Genomic DNA, 21,592 nt, shown 5'->3' on the forward strand with positions numbered 1-21,592 from the left:
TTTTTCAGATGAGTCTTGAGCTGGTGAGACACGGGATGTTCCTGTGCTGTGGAAGGCTGCAGGAGCATTCTAGGAAGCATCCTTACACATTCTTGCTTCAGTCTCTTTTCTTTAGGTATCCACTATTAGAATAGAGATACCGGTGAGATGAATATTCAGTGTGACTTAATCCAGCCATGTTATCTGCAAGGAAAGCAGAGGGAAAAAAAGGCATTCTCATAGGTGAGAGGCTGCTGTGGTTTTTCAGAGGTTTTTATATAATGCTGACTTGCAAAGCCAACACATATTCCTTTTGCAGGACTTCTTCATAGCCGTGCTTGGCCTGGATTAGAGTTATTGGAGTGAGGGTTAGAGTTTGGGTAGAGGGATAGGGGTATTAGAGTTAGTGTTAGGGTTTAGAGTAAGGTTTATCATGGTTAGGGTTATTAGCATCAGGGGTAGGATTAGAGTTTAGGGATAGGGGTGGGTTTAGGGTGAGGGTTAAGATTAGGGTTACCTTTATTTTATGGTTATGTTTAGAGTACTGAAGTTAGTGGTAACGTTAGGGTTATTATAGTTAGGATTCAGGTTTGGGTTAGTGTTAATTTTATTAGCATTAGGATTATGCCCAAAGGGTTATGCCCAGAATTTGCCTGGAGAGCACCAATGGTGGTGCCTATCTGTGGGGATGCCCCATCTCTGCAGGTGTTCAAGGCCAGTTTGGATGGCGCCCTGGGCTACCTGGTCTTATGGTAGGCAACCCTGCCCATGGCACTTCACCCTGAGCCATTCTATGATTCCATGGTTAGAGTTATTAGTGTTGGGGTTTCAGTTAGGGTTGGAGTTATTAGGGTTGGGGCTAGGCTCAGGGTTTGGGTGTCAGTTCCACAGGTAGTCTGTGTCAGCTCTGCAGTGTCTGTAGCATCTCTGCTGCATTACCATTTCATTAATTTTGAAGGAAATAATATTATTGTAGGTTAGGAAATGCTGTTGCTTCTCTATCAGTCTGTTCCTCTTCATGAAAGTCGTAATGCAGTCTTAATGACATTTGAATTATTTTCCCCTTTGTACCATTACTTTCTTTAGACTTTTGGTGACATTTATGGCTTTTGTGATGTCTTACTGCAGCAGTGTCAGATCTAGGGGAGGGCTTAGCTCTACTAGTTGCTGTAATACGTGTAGCTGGAGATATCACCCTACAGAATTCACAGTGTGCAGCAGTGGGAAAAAGAGAAAGTGTCCAGTTTTGGTAGAAAATGTAGCTTAGTGCTGACCTACCTGTCTCTGCCTGTATTCCTGTCCTAAGCTTTGTGCCGTCCACTTGAGATTGGTGTGAGAGGCGCAGGCAGGTTCATAGCTCTATATCCCTCTGGTGGTGCCCCCCAAAATCTAGTGTGCCCATTGCAGGCCAGGCTTGTAGCAGCAAACTGCTCACGAGAGCCTCCAGAATGGTTGTGACCTCAGGAAAAAATATAAAAACCAGGCAAAAAGGGGCTGCAAAGTACAACAGTGCCTCTAGAGTGGAACCTGACCAATAGCTTTGGTCTTGGGACAGCAGAAGTGGAGGATGACAAGACACTGTTTTTTCTCAGACCGTTCGCCTTGGCAAAGCAAGGGAAAGATTTCAGTTCTGGGAACGAAGTGAGGAATTTTGGAGTTGTTTCTGCGGCAGAAGAGTAAGACCGAGCGCATTAACACACAGAGGCAGCAGAGTGTGATCTCTGCTCCTTTTAGGCTTGGCAGCCTCATCTGTAAAAAGATCCCCTAGCAAAGGTTAGGAAACGCAATCCCATTCCACGCAGACCCTGACTCTGAGGGGAGAGCGGTGCTGATGGCTGGTGGCTGCCCTCCCATCTCACAGGCTGGCCCCATCCTGGCAGATTTTGTGGCTGTTTCCCTTTTGGCTGTTGACTGTGGTTGGTAAGTTCTTCCAATCCCCTTTCGGGCTTGGTCAGTGGACATGCATTCATTGGTCCCTGAGCTGCCTGTCCTCTGCCTTGAGCAGCTGGGGGGCAGAGCCACTGCTGAGCAGCCTACAAAGGCTCTCCAAGGGATCCCTGCCGGGTGCAGCTGGAACCACCTCCCGAGGCCTGGGAGCCCCTCTCCCAACAAAACCAGGCCTACCGAATCTGTAGCAATCTCAAGCAACTGAGATTCCCTTCTGACAGCTGTTTGCGGAGTGCTGGGTGTGCACCTCATGACCCCCAAAGGATAAAACAATCCATGATCTTCCACAGGAGAGGAAAATCCCAATCCTACCTTATCTTCTCTTTGAATTAGAAAGAAGAAAACCTTACCACTTCAAGCAAGACAGAAAAAGAAAAGAATTTTGAAGAGTAGTAAGCACTGTACCTGCAGTTTCTTAATAAAACCAAGGAGGAATACTGCTGTTCTAAGACATATGAAGCTGTGACAGATGATCCTCCATCTTTCTGCTGAAGTTGTTTTACTCCAGGGACAAAACAGTTCTGTTTTCTTTGCTTAAATTTTCTTTTGCTGTCCACCATTGCTGCATTCGTACTTGGAACTGAAGGAAAGTTTGCAAGCCACACTGCCTTAGAAAATTGAACGTTGACATTACGTTACTGCGGTGCTTTGATTACTGGCAACAGTCCTTTCCTGTGGATACTGACACACCTACTGTGTTTGGCACATCTGTCTTTTTCCCTTTGAGTACATTGACAAGCATTAGCCACCGAAATGGAAGAAGTCTGGGTTGTGTATCTGTGCCTGATCTTGTTTGTCATCGTGGTTTATCTAATGAAGCATAACCGACACGTGGAGGAGGTCAAGAAAGAGATGGAAAGCAAAAGCCCTCCACCTTCCTCTTCCTTTTTTCCCAGTAACGTTGGCAAGCAACTGGAGCACACCCAGGAGGAGCTGGAGCACTACCTGGAGAGGTTAACCCACGTCTTCTTTGACACAGATGCCAGGAAAAGGGAGGGCCACCACGACCAGAGGTCCCACCATCACCAGCACAAAAGCGCCAATGCGATGTCTGAAGCTGTGGAGCACTCAGGAAAGGAAGCAGCTTACTCTCCACATCTGGCAAGCCATACAAGGGTTCAGGTACGAGGCCCATCCAAACCTTCAGGCCCCAGCAGACCTACAGCTCCTGCTTGGGGAGCTAAGCCTGTGGAAATGCACAGCCAATAAATTTGGATGGGGAAGAGGTGGGCGGAAAGCCTCACTATTCTGAAGAATAACAGTGCTTCCATATTTTTGCAACATTGAGCAGTCAGTGAGAGGAACCTGTGTGTGACCTTACTTTTATATATGTTGCAAGTATAAGAGATAAACGTTCTCGTTAGTATCTGTGCATGTGTGTGTCTGTCTAAACAACACCCCCTCCTGTGTGAACAGAAACAGGTTTCATTCCTTATTTTAAGAAATGATCAGGCACGTTTTTATCTGTAAAAGTCTCCCACTTTTCTGACGGGCAGTGGTGTTTGGCCACTTTGCTCAGGCAAGGATATGGCGTGGTAGGGCACAGGAGCTCTGCAGGCACCTGGCCTAGCCTAGGCTGAACACGGGCTATTGAGCCATGGGAGAGACTTGGGTAATTTTTCTGCTTTGCATGAAGATGGTGCACAGTGTGCTCTGAAAACATGAGAGTTGCTATTGGCAACCTGCAAAATTCTCCTATTTGGCCAAGGCACTTATTTAGGGAATGGAACAAGATGCATGCCTTTATATTTTTATCGTTATCCTCATTGCAATACATCAGGTTGTGCCCTTGAGATGACAGAGTTGCATGGCAACTATGCAAGGCTGTGTTACTTTATGCTAGCAGCTGTTTATAGTCTTCATTCTTGAGACACGTATCTTGCAGTGCCAATACCCCTCTGTGTCAGTGAGCACTTTCTGGGTCCAGGTGGGAACTCCGGGACGAAGCCGTCCCCATAGAGGAGAGACAGACCTTGATGTCGGTAACCACAGCCTGCCAAAGAACCAAGAGAAAGGTTTCTTTTCATAGCATTGAAGGTGCTGCTATAAACAGCCTTTTTGGGGAGCCAGGCAGCTCCCTAAGAGATCATCGTTCCTTCTTCGTCCAGAGCTGCCTGAGCTATTTGGAATCAATGCATCCACGTGGAGGGAGAGAGGCAAACATACGAAATGTGAGACTGTTGTGCAGAGCGCATGAGTGGAGGCAGTAATTCCAGTGGTTATTTATTTACTGGCACCTTTCATTTACTAAAGTCAGTGCTATTAGTTTCATTAGATCTGCTGCAGATCAAAAATAGCAATGATTTTTCATGTGAAAACACATCGTTGCAAAATAACATCATCTTCCTCCTGAAGCACAGTGGAAAGCTTTTCAACATCACCTGAACAGCATCAGTGCCAGAAAGGCAGAGTTTGTAATTATGGTCATGCAATTGTGCTGGGACAGTTCTGGGGCAGGATTTGAGTGAGCATGGTTCCCCAGGTGCGTGGTGTGATGGAGGTGTCGTTTCTGTGCCCCCCAGGAGTTGGCATTGGGTGGACACGAGGGCTTTTCTCTCTCCTGGGCTGAGGGAGGACCTGCTCAGGGAAGGAGCAGCATTCTTTTCCTTCTGAGCATTTCCTGTCTCTTTCAAAGTGAGTGTAGGTTGGTGCCGAGTTAGGATCTCTGGAAAATGAAATCCTCAGTATTGTCTAGCAGAGGTAGGATTTGCAGCAAAAGCTCCTTTGGAGATCACATCAGTCTTAAGCAGGCACGTCCAGAATTTCTGCTGGCTTTCCTGCCTGGTTTTGAGAAAGCAGGCAGCTGGTGCTGCTGTGGGAGGGAGGTGGCGTGAGACCTGCTTTGATGGAGAGAAAACACCACCTAACCAGGATGGGCAAGCATTCAGGTGGAGATTGAGAATAACAGAAACGATGCCAGCAGGAGGCCTTGCGGATTCTTTAGAGGCACTAAACTTATTAATTGGACTCTGATCAAGTCGTGGTTGGTCCGCGTCAGTGCAGACACCCTCCGTTATCTCATCTTCCACCAGAGAAAGCTCTCCTGTCTTTTAAACTGATGTCCAAAAGGATCTAGAGATGTCTGTCCTTCATTGACTCATCTAAGCCTTTGTCTAGTAAGGTAGAACCCGTTTTCTTATGAATTTCTATTTGGTTTTGCACATGACTGTTCTAAATGAACTACAAGCCATGTCCAGAGATTCCCTGTTCTCATGGAAACTGAGCGGTCCACTCGTGGCAGCCAGAACAGAGCAAGCAAACAGTCAGAATTAATGCCACAAAACACAGGAAGGTGGGATGGGTAAAGGTAGAACAGAGTAGTAAGCAGACCATGTAGGAAAGATGTACTCCGAGGGCTTCCTGCTTCATTGAGCTAAATCAGAGCGGGGTTATTCTCAGGTTGTTCTCAGAAGCAATGGAAAATGAGTGGTGACAGATGGCAAAGAGGCGTGGGCCTCCTACTTGCTGGTAAAATAGATGGCCAGCCAAGCTGCGATACCGTGCAGGGTAGTGAATGCATTCCTGTTAGGACAAGGCAGAATCTGGAAGTCTTTCAACACAGCCACAGGTTTTAGAAAACCCTCGGTGTCAGCTCTGGGCCGCGCAGTGGTTGGAAGCACAGTGCCGCAGCTGGGGATGAGCTGAGCTGTATCCTAAGGGATGTGCCCTGCGGCAGAGGAAATCCCAGCTCCGAACGGGCATGTCTGTGGGGTCTGCAGTGGGTAAACACGTGGTAACTTCCCCAACTTGAAGGCAGTGACTCTCCTGACACCCCATCGGGGGCCCATAGTTGTGTGTGCTGTGTTTGACGTGAGTCAAAAGGTTCAGTGCTACCAGTGCTGCTGGAAGTGCCTCCCAAGGTCAGTAAATGAATGCAGTGCTGTCTGTAACTTGTGAGCCCCCACCTGCAGCACTGCATCCAGCTCCAGTCCTGTCACAGGGACCTATTTAAAGGGAGTTGATAAAAGAAAGGATTGAGACCAACTTGTTACATGGTCTGATAACGATAGGACAAGGGAGATGGCTTTAAACTAAAAGAGGTGAGATGTGAGGAGGAAATTCTTTACCCAGAGTGTGGTGAGGCACTGGCACTGCCCAGAGCTGTGGATGACCATCCCTGGAGGTGCCAATGGCCTTGGATGGACCCCAGGAGCCTGATCTGAGGGGGGGGGAGCAGCCAGTCCATGGCAGGGGTGGGAGGCCCTTCCCACCCACCCATGCTGTGGTTCTACGATATCAGGACGTATATCTGAAAACAGACGTTTCACATTTGCTTCAACCCTGACTTTTAAAGAGACACATTCCAAGCAGCACAGGGAACTTGAGGTTCACCTTGAAACACGATGAACTTCCAAGCTTCTCTTTTTAACGTGAGAGGACAGTTCTGCCCTGCTTTTCTTTGCGGTTAAGGAAGCGAGGACGTTCCAGCAAGCTGATCAGAGGCTCAGTGCCTTTCAAGCCTATCGTCAGTAATGAGGTTTACAGGTAGAGAATTTCCTTCCCCTTGAATCACTTTCCCCGCCCCAGCAGCTGGTGACATTTAAGTAACAGCTATATTTGTAGTCTAGCAGATTAGGATTTTTTAACTTGCAAGATTTAACTCCAGTTGGCTGAAAAATTAATTGTGACATAAACCTTCATGTGATCCATAAGAATCCAGCATGTCCCAGCAGTTGGTAGTGTGAGCCAGCAACCAGCAATGTAGATGTGCATGGATCTACTCCATACCTTACAAGAGAGGGACTGACAAAGACTGAAAAGGAGAAGAAAATTCCTTTAATTGTTTGTGCTTTGTTAGCTTGTAGGAGGTTTTATATACACCGTGTCTGGGAGGTGGTATAGAAGAATATTCCAAGAATAAGTCAACATTGTCATCTTGCATCCCATTTTTAGGCTTGTTGAATGACTTCTAGTTTCAGTAGTGGATGTAAGATTCTTGTTAAAGAAGGTAAATGGAGGGCTGTAAGATGGCAAATAAGCAGGAATATTAGAATGGTAGAGGATGGAAATTTATGTTCCTCTGTGGATCTTTGCTCTTGAATGGCTGCTCAGACTGGACGTTTTCAAGAGCTCTGTTCCAGGTTTTGAGGACTTTGTGTAAGTAAATTTCAGCCTTGGTGTTAGCCCTAAGCTGTACTGTAATTGTTGTCATTTGGTATCACATCACGTTCTGTGATGGGGCATCTTTAGTCGTGTGAGGTGCTCATACAGCTGGGTGAGATGAGATGAAGAAGGAATACGTGGCTGACTCAAGAAGTGATTCAGTTATTTGAGGAAAGATTAGAAACAGTGGATATTATTTGATGGAAAACCGATGCATGTTTGGTAGAGCCTTGCATGTTTCCTTTCCTGGCTGTTTGAATGAGGTATTGATGAGATCAGGCAGGCCAGGTGGCAGCAGCAGAAGAAAATGACCATAAACAGGCAGGCAAGCTCTTAATATCATACCAATGATAATATCAGTATGGCTTTATCCTGTTGGCATGTCAGTCTGTCCTCCGTGCTGTGCTCTGCAGTGGCAGTGTTCCGGCCTTTGATGTGTAGGACTCTGTTTAACTGAAGGGAAATCTCGATCACAGTGTTGTCTGTGCTCTGCTCTGAGTGTTGCCAGGCCTGCAGCAGGACCCCTGCCCGCCACTTCAGGTGGGCAGAAGTGACCTCAGGGGTATTCACACTGTTTAACTTCAGACATTTCACTTAGGTGCCCTGAGGCACGATTTGGAGCATTGAAGTTAGGAGCAAAAACAAAATGCCTAACGTAGCCTTGATAAAGGGTGTGATTAACCATGTCCCAGCTCCCTTGCCCTTAGCCTGTACCACCCTGACTAACTGTGGTATTCCCACTGAAGAACAGAATGAGGTCTAGAAGCACAGCATTACAGCTCAGAAATTCCAAAGCCTTTCAGTGCTTGTTAGCACTTACAAGAGGCCTGAACCCTTAACTTGTCTAACTGGAGAGGGAGGAGTGTGCCTGACTGCAGACTTAGGTGCCTACAAGTTCCACACATAAAGCCTGAGCTAATTAACCATTGCTGCTACTGTACACAAGAGGAAAACAGGCATCCTCGGAAGGTGATCCGTTGGGTGCATTGGCACCTCTGTTCAGATGGGTTGCCAAAACTGGGTGTTGAGTCCTGGCTCCTCTGTGGTGCAGCACTGTGTGGTGGGGATGCCTGAGCTGCTGGTGGAAACTCAGTGCAGCTCGGTTGGAGCAGAACTCCGCTCACACTAATTAGCTCAGTGTTCTCCTTACTAATTATTTCAAATTGCTTCACAATTTGCAGATCACTGCTGTAGATTTTTTTCAGGTTTTCATGAGGGGGACAAACGTGGTTAACATGTCTAACTAATTGCTGTGGCCAATGGGCCAGAATAAGAAAAAGGGCCTTTCCACTAAACTCGGGGTTTTCAGGACTTACTTGTGTCACAGAGAGAATCATAGAATCAGAGAATCACAAGGTTGGAGACTACCTACAAGATCATCTAGTCCAACCGTCGCCTTATCACCACTGCCACCACTAGCACTAAAGAGAATGCATCGCCTTAAATCCCAGTTAAATAAGTTACCAAAGAGATTAACAGACGAGCAAATCTCTACTTTAGTCTTAAAACAAAATGCCTGTTACTTGGGCAGAGTCATTCTTGTGATCATTCTGTGGTTTAAAGGCAATACAGAAACTGATTGAATGTCTCAGGAAATTGCATGCAGACAGAAGTGTCTGTGGTGGGTGCTTGAATTATTGACTTGGCTGCTGTGGCATCCTTTTTTAATCCAGTCCAGTTAATAGTAAACACATCTCCTGTCAGTTTGGTACCTGCCAGAGTCCTGGCATGAGCCATCAGTGTCCACGCCGTGCCTTCTTTATAGACGTGCATGGGACGGTGTGCTCGTTTGGTCTTTGTGCCCTTGGACAAACGTCCAGTTCAACGTCAATTCAGAAAGCATTAATCTGAATCTCAAATGCGTCAGGGAGAAAGCCAGATGAAGAGAACAAGGCCAAGGCTGTGCAACCTGAAGGACGCAGGGAAATGAGCTGGGGATGATGGTGTGCTCGCTCTGTTTCCTTGCAGAAATGTGAGCTAGCCAGCAGAACTGCCAAGCATCAGATTTACAGCAAAGAGCAGCACTCACAGGGCACAGCTGCGAATTTCTGCCAAACAACAGCATGGCAGTCAAATGTATGGATTTCTAAAGAACTACATGCCTTTGTAAAAGCTGTGGCCATGAGAGGCTCCCTGATTGCAACCAGAAGGACAAATATCTACATAGGATTAATTAAAAAACAAGCAAACAACAATCCTGTTACCTTGTGTACGCCATGTCCTAGATTTGGACATGACCATGATTCGATGGCCATCTTCCCTCAGCAAATGGGATAAGCAAACCAAAGAGAGGCAGGGCACAGTGCTGAGCATTCAGCCTCTGCAGCCCGGTCAGAAGGGGTGAGATTCTCCAGTCCTGGCAAACACACAAAGTGAGCTCACAGATAAACCAGCAGCACCATTTGTTCCAGCCTGCCTCACTTGTGATAAACCAGGTTTCAAGATCTTCTGGTCATCAGAAGGGAATCCAACATAGTTGCTAGCTATCCAAATCGCAGGAATGAGCAACGATACCAGAATGCGTAATGACAGATTTACAATCGATCACATAGCAGTCCTCGGGTTGGGGACAGCTGAAGGGCTTTGTGAGAAATGCTAGTGCATTACAGAGAGCTCCAAAGGAGCACACGGGTCTACAGCAAGGAGTGGAGCCCGGTTGGGTTCGGTCCTTTGAAGAGCCATTATAAGCCCAAAGGTAGTTTCCTAGACAGGAGAAAGACTTCCGTCTGCCAGTGGGACAAAAATACCACTTTCTTGGGATGGATCAGTTTGGACTGACCCAGGATTTGGGAGCTGACTGTGAGGTAATAATAATTAGTATCAAACCCTTTTTGGATTCCCAGTCTTTGGTGAGTAGGACAGCATTATGGCCAGGGCTCAGCAGCTCTGGGTTCTGTGCCTCACTTCTCTACTTCAGCTTGGATAAGTCTCACTGCAGGCTTTATTCAGCAGAACACTTGGAGGCAGCCCTCAAGACCAGGTTTACACAGAGAACTGTATGTTCTACAGTCTGATGGGCTGTTTGGGGCCACTGCTGAGCATACGGCACAGGTTGCTCACCTTCAAAGTCTTTGAATGCACATGAGGAAGGTTGGAGAGTCCATCATACTCCCAGGAGACACAGCCTTAGCCTGCCTTCTGAAAATGAGATCAGTCCACCCATACATAAGTAAGCCGTAAGAAAGGGCAGTATGGAGCTGCAAGAGGAAGGAGAGTAATAGCTCATTTAAGGCTTTTAGTATTCTAACCATGAGATGAGGAAGGGGACTGACCAGGAATAATGAAAGCTTGCGTGCAGGGGCAAAGTCAAGAGGTGCCAGCCAATGCTCTGAGGCTATGGAGGTAAGACAGAAAGGATGTGATGAAGGGTCTTCCTAGGAAAAGACAGAGTGCCTATGGCACGTCAAGTTTGGCAAAGGAGATGATGCCTTGGCAGAGACACCAGGATAAAACACTGATATTAAGGAAATAGGTGGAAATATTAAAAAAGTTTTTGATTGTACGCAGCACAATTTGAGAACAGAGAAGGTGATTGCAGCTTCCAGCAGGACCTGGAAGGAAAGAACTGATGGCAGTGTGAGCACAGAGTGGGCTAGAGGACTGTGAAAAATAGAATAGGACAGTAAATTGGAAAAGCAGGTGAGTAGGAAATGTAAAAAAGAATGTGACTGAGAAAGAATGAAGGGGTGGTGTTTGGGGATAGAAAGACAGATAGGACCAAGGTCTATGGACCAGGGTTTGTGGATTTGTCAACTGTCAGTAGTGTTCTCATCAGGGCTGGAAGCAAAGAGTCAAGATGAATTCAAGAAGTCGTGGGACAAGAGGATTGAAAGGAGCAGGTCAGGAGTGGCTAACTGAGCTTCCCCAGAGTAACAAAGAGGGCTGACGGCCAACTCAGTAGGTGGAGAACTGGGCAGGGAGTCACTGAGCGCAGAGAGCCCACAGGATGGGGAGAGGGCAAGTCAGAGTGGTGAGAGGAACAGTGAGGAGCAACCTGGAGGAACTCAGTGAGGGGAATTGCCAAGAAGTGGTAAAACTCTCTGTAGGCTTGAATAAAACTCCCCAGCAGAGCTGCTGAAGCTGTCTATCATGTGCCCACTGTAGCCCACTCAAGCGTGAAGATCTGTGTGTTAGTTTAAATCACTCAAGATGTTCTAAGTCATTTTTGCTTTGCCACCAGCATGCGCCTTGGCTCAGCTGACGTGGCTCAGCTCAGTGTGTTGAGATGTGGTCATTTGATCTCTTGCAGTGAGTCTGAGGAAGGGTGGAGCAAAATCACTTCTTGCATCTGGCGATGTCCAGTGGCACTGGCACATCTCTGGGTGACAGTTCCTCAACAGGCCTGAGCTTGAGTCCGTAATGTCTGCTCTGCATTAGACGCCCTTTGGGCTTAGGAAATGCAAGTCGCTGAGAGCCGGGCAGCCATGACCACGTAACACCAAGTCAGGTGTGAGGGAAGCACTAATCCTGTGTGCAATTGCTTGGCAGGAGGAGCTGCTGTGGTTTCCCCATAAACTGTTTGTGCCTGGGGAAGCCAGCAGTCTTGAGTCGTGCACCAGCAGCTGGTCAGGCCCTGTGGTCTGCTCCTCCTGCTTCTCTTGTTCAGGCTCTGCTCTCAGGCTCCGGGCTCTCCGGGCATCCTGGTGTTTGTGAGGTCGTGTCAGAGGGCAACACTTTGTGGAGCAGCTGGGAAACCCATGGTTCTTAAAAGCTGCCTCTTGTTTGAAAGCAGTCTTGGTCCCAGCATCCCCTTCGCCCTCAGCCACTGCCCGTCCCTCCACCTGGCGGTGTGGGGCTCCTGCAGGCAGGGCGCTGGTGTGTGGGCAGCCTGACCAGCACCGCATTGAGTTACAGTCAGGCCCCCACAGGAATGCAGGGCCCTGCCAGTGTGACCCGTTCAGATATCCCAACCAACAGCAGGAGCCACTGGCTGTCTTTAAACCAGATAGGTCAAGTTAATGTCACAGCTCAGCTTTGCCAGAAGGAAGGCTGGAGTGCAGTGTGGGGGAGATAGCTGGGTTTGCTTTTCCTGTTTGTCCTGTATTTTTCCATTCCTTTGTTCAGCCGCTCCTTCCCACAGATCAGCACAGACCTGTTGGGAAGGCACCAGGTTTGGGATGCTGGAGGGCAATGCTGAAGCCCTGGTGGGCCAACCTTTCCCTGGGTTGCACAGATGGCTTCTGGGAGCTGCTCGAAGCCCCTGGCTGCTACAGCATGAGCCACCAAATAAAGAGACCTCTCAATTCAGAAAAGCCTGAGCAGCAGCACTTTGTCTGTGCACCCAGCAAGACTCTTCTCAGCCTAAAGATCAGGTCCTGATCAAGCTGCTCGCACCTGCCATGCAAGTAAGGAACGTGATTCCTTGCACCAGCTCCCTGCAAGGAAACTTAGTAAGCCACAGCTGTGCTTGGAGACAAGAGAAGCAGATTTAGGAGCGGAGTGCAGAGATTTATTTTACAAGCATATGAGGAGTGACCCCAAAGGGCGCCCGCCTGTGAGCTGACCCGAAATGCAAACCTGCTGTTCACAGCATCAGCAGGCAGGCGCTGGGCTCGCAGCTGATCCACTGTAATCCATAGGCTCTAGGGAAACAATCTAACACGTCCTTATCATTAAATACTCGTGTGAGAGCTCAGGAGTCACTTGTATCCCTGCTTCTGGTTTGTAGCTGCAGCAGTTTCGCTGGCAGCACTCAGTGGTGTTTGCTGAGAGAGAGCAAAGCGTGGCAGCTGGCTGCAGCCCTGCATGTTTGTGCCTCCCTAGCTCCGACACAGCCCTCTTCCTTAAGTCACGTTCATGTCTAAGCTGCCATAAGCAGGATGAGTGCAGAACAGGCAAGGCACGGTCGAGAGCCCAGAAGATATTTTGGGGTTGGTTAAAAGGGGATTTCTGTATTCAGCTGCTCTGTGCCCAAGAGCAGCTGTGGCAAGGGGCTGTCAGCAGCAGAGGGCACTGACGGTGACAGCAGCGTGTGGCTGACGGGTACAGGACCAAAAATGATACTTGCATGTCAAGTAAAGCAACTTGGAGTTGTGTTCTTTTCTCCCTGTGATGGTAAAGGAAGGGATTCTTTGTTCTGATCTTTTGAAGTCAGTGGAATGGTTTCCTTTATTATCCCAAACTACAAAGCCACAAATGCTCACCACCTGGGGATCAATGTCCATTTCCACTAAGAAACTCTGTGAGACTTCAAACGCCATTTCGCCTCATTTCTTTTCCTGGTTCATCTTTTTCTCTGCTGTGGTTGCTGAGTTTGTTCATCGTCGTTCCTCCTTGTGCATGTCAGCCACGCCAGTGGTGTCTTCTGGAAAGATGAGCAGTGGCCATTCTTTGCTCTTTCACCCAAACTCTGGAGCATGCAGTGCCAATTTTCAGGTCTCTGAATGTTGCTTTTTTAAGGAAAAAAAGTCCTGAGAAGGACTTTGCTCTCGACGTGGTTGTACAGCAGCACTGCTGAAGGACTCACGCCGGATGGGATGGCGACCACTTTGCTGGGTGGAGCAGCTGAAGGCAGCCGAGAGCAGGAGCGCTCCAGCTCTGCTCCTGTGATGCCCGTGGTCTTAATCGTAGTGATGGTGGAAAGCCCCAGGGCTTCCTGCTCTTCTCTCAGAGCAAAGGGTCAGGTCAAGGAGGCACCCACCTGAGGTTGTTATTCTTTTTTGTTTGTTTTGTTTTGTTTCTGAACAGGAGAGAACCACTCCTCCTGGAAGCACTGAGAATATTGTGGAAGAGATTGGTGAGTTGGGCCAAACTCTAAGATTGTGCTTTTGCCACTTCAACCAGAAGTGATGGGGTGAAACACTCCTGGCTTTGCCCTCTCGTGCATGAACATCTGTACTTCCAGCCAGCTGTTCAGATTCCTTCCTCGTTAGCGCTCAGTGCTGTGCAGTATCTGCTGGGCACAAGGGGAGTTGTTGATTTCAAAACCAAACTTTATCTTGTCCCCTTACAAAGCAACCCTTCCTTCACATGGAAGCGGTGAGACCACAAGTTGAGACTTCAGTGGGCAGGGCTGGTCAAATGAAGGAGAGCTGCACCAGGCTGGGTCGTGTGGGGTTCATGCTTGTCCCAGCCCTTCAACCACCAGCAGGTTCCCAACCAGCCCTCAAAAACATGTGGTCGACAACTGGTGGCAGCTCCTGGAAGCGTTAGATGTTTTGCTACTATCGCCCACAAAACTATTTTTTTTTTAACAACGTGAAATAATTAAATCCATGTTTTGTTTTAGAGGAAATCTTCTGTTGCTGAAAGAAAAGCATTTATCAGTAACGAGATGATCTTAGTTCAGATGCTGTTCTTGTGAGGAAAATATTTAAACCTTTTCACCTCCAAACCTACTTTGGCCTCCCTACTTCCCCCTGGGTTTGGTTGTTCCCCCTTTAGCTTTAGTGGGAAAACACAGTGGGTGATTCCCACTGGACCTGTGCACTTGGCATCCCATCTGAGGGTGTTCTAGATAGATGCAGTCACTTGTGAATACCAGCATTACCTGTTCAACTATTTAAATACTCATGTGAGTATACTAGTCCTATCATGAGCATCCTTGCAAATTCTTGCCTTTGGTCTGCAGCACCTCTGATGGATCTTCATGTCCCAAGGAGCCACTCACCAAAGGCTTACTGCAAAACCAGCTCTCAGACTGGCTGGGCCATGTGTTGGATATTTGACTAGCTCTCCAGCAATTTAGAATTGTGTGTATTAAAAGGAAGGAAGCCCTCATAATTTCAATTTCCTCTGCTTTATCACACACAGGTAAAGCCACTTCACTCGCTTCCTTCCTCTTTTTGTAAACTCTACATATCTGTGTTTGGAAACCTCAGCTTATTTTTATGCTAACTGCACACACATTTAACATAATAACTGTGTGTGCACCGTTCGACAATGGTGAAATGCGTGTGCGGCACACAGAGCACAGGCACAGATCGTCAGTTCACCAGCAGGTAAGGAGGAGACCAAACAGCAACGCACTGATGGCAGCTCTCCAAAAGGGACCCATTTCTGGCCATTCTGTTTTGTGCTCTTCTATGCTGCGTGAACCAATGTGAGAAACAGAGCAGGTGAGGCACTACCTAGGAAAGCAGGAAAGACAGATTCATGTACTGAGGGTGTGCTGCACTCGTCAGGCCTGCTGTTAGCCAGCATGGAGGAGAAGGGAGGCCAATGGAATGGCCACGGAGCCGTTTGGTGACCGTTCCTCTGTATGCACATAAGGACAGTGAGCGTGCTGGAAGCCAATGGCCCCCTAATTCTGCCTGTGTGGGGCCGAGTAAATCACGGCTGCAGAAGCCACTCCTGGTTCTTGGAGAGTGTGTGTGCTGTGGTCTCCCTGTGCTGTGCAGCGGTTGCGATTTCAGGAGGTCAGTGTGCTGGGTTTCCAAACATACTGGAAAATCATAATCAGGCTGGAGAGGATAGAGGTATTTTCAGCCAAGGAAAGGGGGCAGTACAGTGTTTACATGGGATGCGGTACTTGGGCAGGCATTCCTAACCTCCTTAGCCCCACCAGCAACTATTGCCACAGAAACGTCTGCAGGGCCTGCTGAAGACTTCAAGGAGCTTATCAACAGAGCTGTCTCTCTCTTTGTCCTGCTTCCAGAACAAGCGGTTCAGGAGACTGTAGACACAGATTTCTATGTGAGGAGAAGACAGCACCCGTCTGCTTCCAGGAGATACCGTGAGGGTCACTGGTAAACACAGCTCTCCGTGGGTACCCTTGTTTTGACTGTAGCTCTCCTTGCAACCTCCCTCCTTTGTTTTCTTGCTCTCCTGGGCTCTGTTTATGCTAAGCTCAGATGTGTCCTTAAGCAGTCAGGGGGAGAGGAGAGCTGCTGGCACCTCCCAGTAGTGTTGGTGGCCCCGTGGGGAGGCGTTTGGTGGCCCTGGGGCTGGGGGCTGCTGCAGGAGGGAAGAAGAGCTGCAGGAGTGGGTGAGGGAAGGGTGACGTTGTGAGAATGGGGGATGTGGAGGAACACAAAATAATCCCGGGATGTTTCTCCTCCTCTGATGTGGCAGAAGCTCAGGCCATGCAGGAGGAGGAGGACTGGAGAGCAGGTGGCACCATTTCCTTCCTTGATGTGGGCCAGTGAAGAAAGGTTTTCATGAGTGACCTGAATTGCTTGACATGTCAGCAAGGGTTTCCATCACTCACTCTGTGTCCTATCTGGGGAAATGCAGTGGAAATGGAGAGGTCTTTCCCAATGAAATGCCTCTGGGTGGCAGCTGAGCCCCTGATGGCACCCAGCATCCAGCCAGCATCCTGTTGGGCTGCAATGGCCATGCAAGGCACTGCACTTGGTCTGCCTTGTCTGAGCTGTGCAGACGTGCTGGGAGTTGTGCTCTGGGTACGAAGAGGAAAGGCTTCTTTAGTGTGGCAGAGCCACTGCATGCAGGCTCATCCCTCAGAGTCCGCCAGGCTGACAGACTAGGGCTGAGGAGATTGAGAGTGGGCTCAGCCTGGAGTTTGCCATGACCCAGGTAACAGGAAAGGGAGAAACTGCACCTATGGAAGCCCCAGGTGTGCTCTCACAGCCAGGCAGCTGTCTGTCCAGTTTCCTGGCCACTTTGGGAAAAGTGGGAGAGCAGTGTGGGTATAGGGTTTGTGCAAACAAGAGAAGAGTGTGACTACCGTGTGCTGTTCAGCTACTAAAAAGCACCTGCTTGGGATTCTTTTTCCTTCACTGTTTCACTGCTCAATATTTAGATGCGCTCAGAGAACACTTCTGTAATCCACAGCTTGGGGGGCCTGGTTTCACACAGCCACGCTCCATCGTCATGCTTCTGTCTGACGTGGTGCACAGATGGATGTGTGTGCATACAGACACACGTGGCTGTGTGTTCTTCTAGAGCATCCGTGCCCAATTCCTCCTGCTTTAGCACACGTGAATCATTTGTTCGGGTTTCATGAACTAGATGCAGCTGCAGGTGGTTTACATACACATGCTCATGGTTAGGTACGCCCTCCCAGCGATGTTTGTGGTGCACTATCTGTATGCAATATATCATATTATCATCATTACCATCATATCACAGCATGTGTGTATGGGGTGCATGTGTAATGATAGTTTAACCTTGTTTTGGCTCTGCAAGGTAAGCCACCCCAAATCCTCTGTCGGAGCAATTTAGAGCTGACACAGAGCCCCTGAGCATCAGGTTATCTTGACAGCTGAAGTAACCTTCCTTAGGTATGCCAAGTATCTGCCAGTTTATAATTAGAGCCCTTTCCTTGGCAGCTGCACCAGTGCAATGTCAGCTCAGAGAGAGGTGGGGAGAGTGGAGAAGGGCTCTTGGTGCCTCTCAGCACACTGCAGAAAGGGCATTCAGAGAGCCCATCTCCCAGGAGGCAGCGAGCTGGGAAGAGGACATCCCTTTCTATCAGGGCTGCTGAAAGCAAGAATTTCTCATGCTCTCAGAGCCAAGGGTTTAAAGTGTGTTTTGACCACCTTTGCAAATGCCTGGACAAACAGCCTCAGCTTTTCATAGCTGAAATGCTCTTCAAGAATGGGCAGCAGGACCCTGCATGCTGAAAGGGCCTTTGACAATCTGATCTGCTGTGGTTGCTGGTTTTCTCATCTGCACTGTCACAGCTCAGCCCTGGTCTTATTTCATTCTGGTGTTAAGTCCAGCTTGGGACACAGAAGCCATTTGGGTTTTACACCCTTGCAAATAAGATGAGAGCTCAGGCTGGAGCTGTCAGTGTACAAAAAGCTCTGCAACCAGGCAGGCAAAGAGCAGCCTGGTGGGGCTGGTTCTCCTCTCTCCCCTTCCCATCCCCAGTATGGCAGTCGGGGCAGAGCACTATCCCAGCCAAGCAGTGGGATACTGCCAGCAGGTTCTCACTTTGCTCCCCATGATTTGAGCTGCCATGTCTTTTGGCCATGAGATACATCAGTAGCTCTCACCTGCAATCGCTGGGCTGAGGACCAGTGCTCTGCCTAGCAAGTGTCCTCCCTGCAAAGGTGGTTTGTTGGTTTGTTTCTGCTTTAGCTTCAGGATGCAATTGTCTTCCCCTCAGTAATTGCCTGCATATTTTTGTTCTGTTCCTTTCCTGCAGGCCTGAAACAGCCAGCAAGCCTGAGACCGACAGCACTTAGAGCAGTTGCTGGTACGTGTCCCTTCCCTCAGTGCCCATTGCATACAGCTCCATCGTGGTGTTAGGTGGCCACAGCTTGCAATGCCCCTCTGCCGTGGTCATTACATGTGGCTGTCCTGTTAAACCCTGTGTCCATGGACTGAGAATCAGACGGTCCCTGCAGAAGGCCACCTCTCCTCCCGACTTCCTCTGTCCATGCCCAGGGAGCCCCTGGGCAGCACTGCAGGGTGGGAGGGTTGGGCTGGTGTCCTGAGCTCAGTCTGCGCTTCCTATAATATCCCCAGCAGGCTTGGGGTCCCAATGCTTCTTCCTGGCCTGCATGCCATTGCCTCCACACCTGGATGCTTAGGGGAGGAGGATGGAGAGAGATCCCATCTCCTTTCTGTCTGCGTTGCCCTACCACTGCAAGGCTCCTGCCTCGGTCTCGTGGTCTCTGTGTTTTCCATGCGTACCTTGTTACCAGTCTAGAAGATCTATGCCCTGCTGGGATACAGCCTGAGCCTGTCTGAGCAAAACAGAGCTGGTAGAGGTGTTGCTGGCTGCAGAACTTTGCAGAGCCACCTGAACAAGCTGCCCGCTCACCTGAATTAGCTGCAGTTGCATTTACTCAGTGCCCAGAGAAATCCCAGGGCCCAGCAAGGGGCTGAGAGATGGTGAAAACTCCCATTTGTCAGGAGGATCAGAAATCCAGAAATGGAAATACACCTCTATAGCCATTACTGTCATCTGCCTTGAAGTGAATCTAGCCCTGTAGTAGGGGTTTGCTCCTGGGGAGCAGTTTAGGTGCCCACCAGTAGTGCCTGGTCCCATTGGAGCTACCTTTGGGATCTCCCCAGCTTCCTGCTGTCATTCCCAGAAGGCAGATCTTCTGTAAGCCCCGAGTTACAGCTCTCACACCTTGCAGAGCTTTGAGCTCATAGAATCTCTGGTGGAACTGGACACCTGTGCTTAAACACCTGAATTGCGTCCTGATTTCATCGTGTTTCCCAAATAAGTTTACATCTGATGTTTACCCTGCGTGGTGTAGGAAAAGGAACTGCCCCTCCTCTGCCCTTGTGGAGATCTCAGCAGTCTGCTGCTGGGAAAAGACTGGGAAAAGAAAGGGAAGGGAGAGGAGGAAGCAGAGCCCACCATCAGCACCAGCCTTGCTGCGTTTGCCTTCTGACCAGGTCACAGTCCACCAGCGCTTACTCGTACTCCTGCAGCCTCTGTCTTTGGGTACCAACTTAAGCCCAGCCTCACTCCCTCTCCTTCTGTTCCCCAACAGCTCCGGCTTCCATGGCGTGTGGTGGCAGCTTGCAGAACTTAGCGGCATTGCAGCCTTCCTGGAGGAGACCTGGAATGAACCAAGGGGTCTGTGGGGGGGGGGAGGTCAGGGCATCTTTATGGCATACCCAGGTGAGGGGTGGAGGAACATTCAACATTGCAGTTCTACTTTAGGTAGGGCAAAGAGCTTTCCCTGTGCTGAGGCCAGGTCAGGTGCATTTGCTGTTTCTTGAGAAATAAACACTCCATCTTATTTGTAAAGCTGCAGTGTTGATCCAATCAGAAATTTACTGGCAGCATCCCACACAGCTGCTGGGGTTGGCAGGCACCACTCTGCACCAAGAGAAAAAAGCAATGCCTAAAAACAGAAGGCAAAATCTCAAGAAGCACCAAATGATTTGGCCTGGCCAGTTTCTTTTTGAGTTAGGCATTGCAGTAAGTGCCTGTTTCAGGTTCCTTGCAGAATGCAAAGCTCTTAGCTGACCTGAGAACATCGATAGCTGGTAGCTGCCTGGCTTGACCCTTCTGGCTGAACTGAGATGGGGTTTGCACACACACTGCTGACACTGGGGGCTGGCAGTGCTTAGCTCCAGCAGGGGATTCGAGGCAGAAGCTGTTGCCTGCTGTTTCGGTTCAATATCTGCAAATTGAGAGAGGAGCCAGGGAGTGCTGGGGCTGGACACTGAAGGGTTTTCCATCTCCAAAGCCCTTTCCCATATGGCAGCACTTGAAAGTCAGAGGAGTTGGATGTGACCAGTGACATTGGTGACAGAGGCTCAGTGGGGAAGAAGAGTAAACAGTAGGTAGAAATGCACTGGGTGCTGATCCATCATCTACTAACCCACTAAACCCCATCCAACAGATTTTCAGTCCCTTCTTTGCAATGGAAAGGCTGCCCCGAAGGCCTTGCAGCGCTCTCTCATCTGCTGTGAGCACTTTACACCCTTGTGCTACAGTCCCTGTGATATCACATGGGATGTACAGTACCAATCAATGTAGTCTGCCAGGAAAAAAAGAAAAAAACACCTCTACAGATCTCTCAATTCACAGCCATTCCAGCCAGCAATGGGGGAAGGAAAAAAGCTGAAGTGGATAAATAGTGGGGATTTCCTCAGGATTTCATCTAGAATGGTTGCAGGTGAGCAACACAGAGGTGCTGAAAACAGCCTCCAAGCAGACAATGGCTGCCAGGGTCATCCTGTGTGTGGTGCTGCCCTTCCAGGCAGGATCCTGGCAGCACACAAAGCCTGCAGCTCCTGTAGCTCTGCCCCAGCTCCCCCGCAGTCTTCCTAAGCCCTGACATCTAATCCTAAGGGTGGGGAGCGTGTCCTTGTTGGGGGCTGTGAACTCCTGCCTGAACACTTCACCTTGCCCCTCAGATGGGCTCCTCACTCGAGCAGCAAATGCCTGACATCTCTCAGCCTACAAGGGACAGGCCAGCGGCTCTGAAAGCGCTTTGCTGGAAGCAGTACAGAGGTCTCCAGCTTCAGGAGGGCAGTGCGTGTTAGACTTGCTTGCAGCAGTAGCCTTAGAGGCAGCACATGCAGCAGCCTGCGCTGTAGAAGTAGCAGTGAAATGGAAAGGTCCTGTGAACACAGGGAGGAGCTCAGAGGTGCCTCTGTTGCAGCAGCAGAGCAGTGCTGCTCCGCACATACACGGCCAGGCACGGCTCACCACAGCTGGGTGCTGGCACAGGCTGGGGATGGCCCACAACCTCGTGCCTCCCACAGCTGTCCAGGCACCAGCAGCTGGGTGCAGGCTGCCCTCGTTTCAGGGTGCTTGGAAGCCTCCCCAAGGCAGCCTCCAGCAGCACATGTGTCTGTGTGCACAGCAGAGTCAGCCCGTTCCTCGTACGAACCACGAGCCATCAGAGCAAAACCAATAAACACTGAGCTCTTAGTGCCTCCTGCCTGCTGGAACTGCTGACCTGAGCCTCGCTGCCCCTCTCTGTTCTTCACCTCCCCACATCCCCTCCCCACTCAGTCCACGTGTCTGGTGGCACCTCGGCCGCATCCACCTGGCCTCACAGCCTTGTCTGGGCACAGTGCCTGCATGTCACCAGCGGGACGTGATGCAGCAGTGAGCACCCCCTGCTGAACACCCACTCACTGTCACCTCAGCCCCATGCTGGCTCCAAGCACATCCTTGCTACTCCCCAGGCCCGCTGGCGCGCATCCTGCAGCCAAGGCACAATAGCTGAGCTCGCTC

General features: G+C 49.5%; 1 protein-coding gene across 6 annotated transcripts; it reads left to right on the forward strand.

The window, feature by feature from the left end:
- Window positions 1–1,963: 1,963 nt before the first annotated feature.
- Window positions 1,964–21,310, forward strand: LOC122176065. 6 transcript variants are annotated; one of them, XR_006177626.1, is made up of 5 exons: window positions 1,964–3,048; window positions 13,717–13,765; window positions 15,626–15,732; window positions 18,080–18,130; window positions 19,386–21,310. XR_006177626.1 is itself a non-coding variant. In XM_042864307.1 (5 exons), the coding sequence occupies exons 1-4, from the start codon at window positions 2,680–2,682 to the stop codon at window positions 18,117–18,119; spliced, it is 549 nt and encodes a 182-aa protein (XP_042720241.1). In that variant the 5' UTR covers window positions 1,965–2,679; the 3' UTR covers window positions 18,120–18,130; window positions 19,386–21,310. The 6 variants fall into 6 exon arrangements, 2 of the variants coding, with proteins under 2 accessions (XP_042720239.1, XP_042720241.1); XM_042864307.1 differs by having other exon boundaries at window positions 1,965–3,048; window positions 15,626–15,716; XM_042864305.1 differs by lacking the exon at window positions 15,626–15,732.
- The last annotated feature ends 282 nt before the right edge of the window (window positions 21,311–21,592 follow it).

Source organism: Lagopus leucura, unplaced genomic scaffold (genome assembly GCF_019238085.1).
Source record: "Lagopus leucura isolate 7727_CA_CO unplaced genomic scaffold, USGS_WTPT01 Super-Scaffold_760, whole genome shotgun sequence".
Lineage (NCBI taxonomy): Eukaryota > Metazoa > Chordata > Aves > Galliformes > Phasianidae > Lagopus > Lagopus leucura.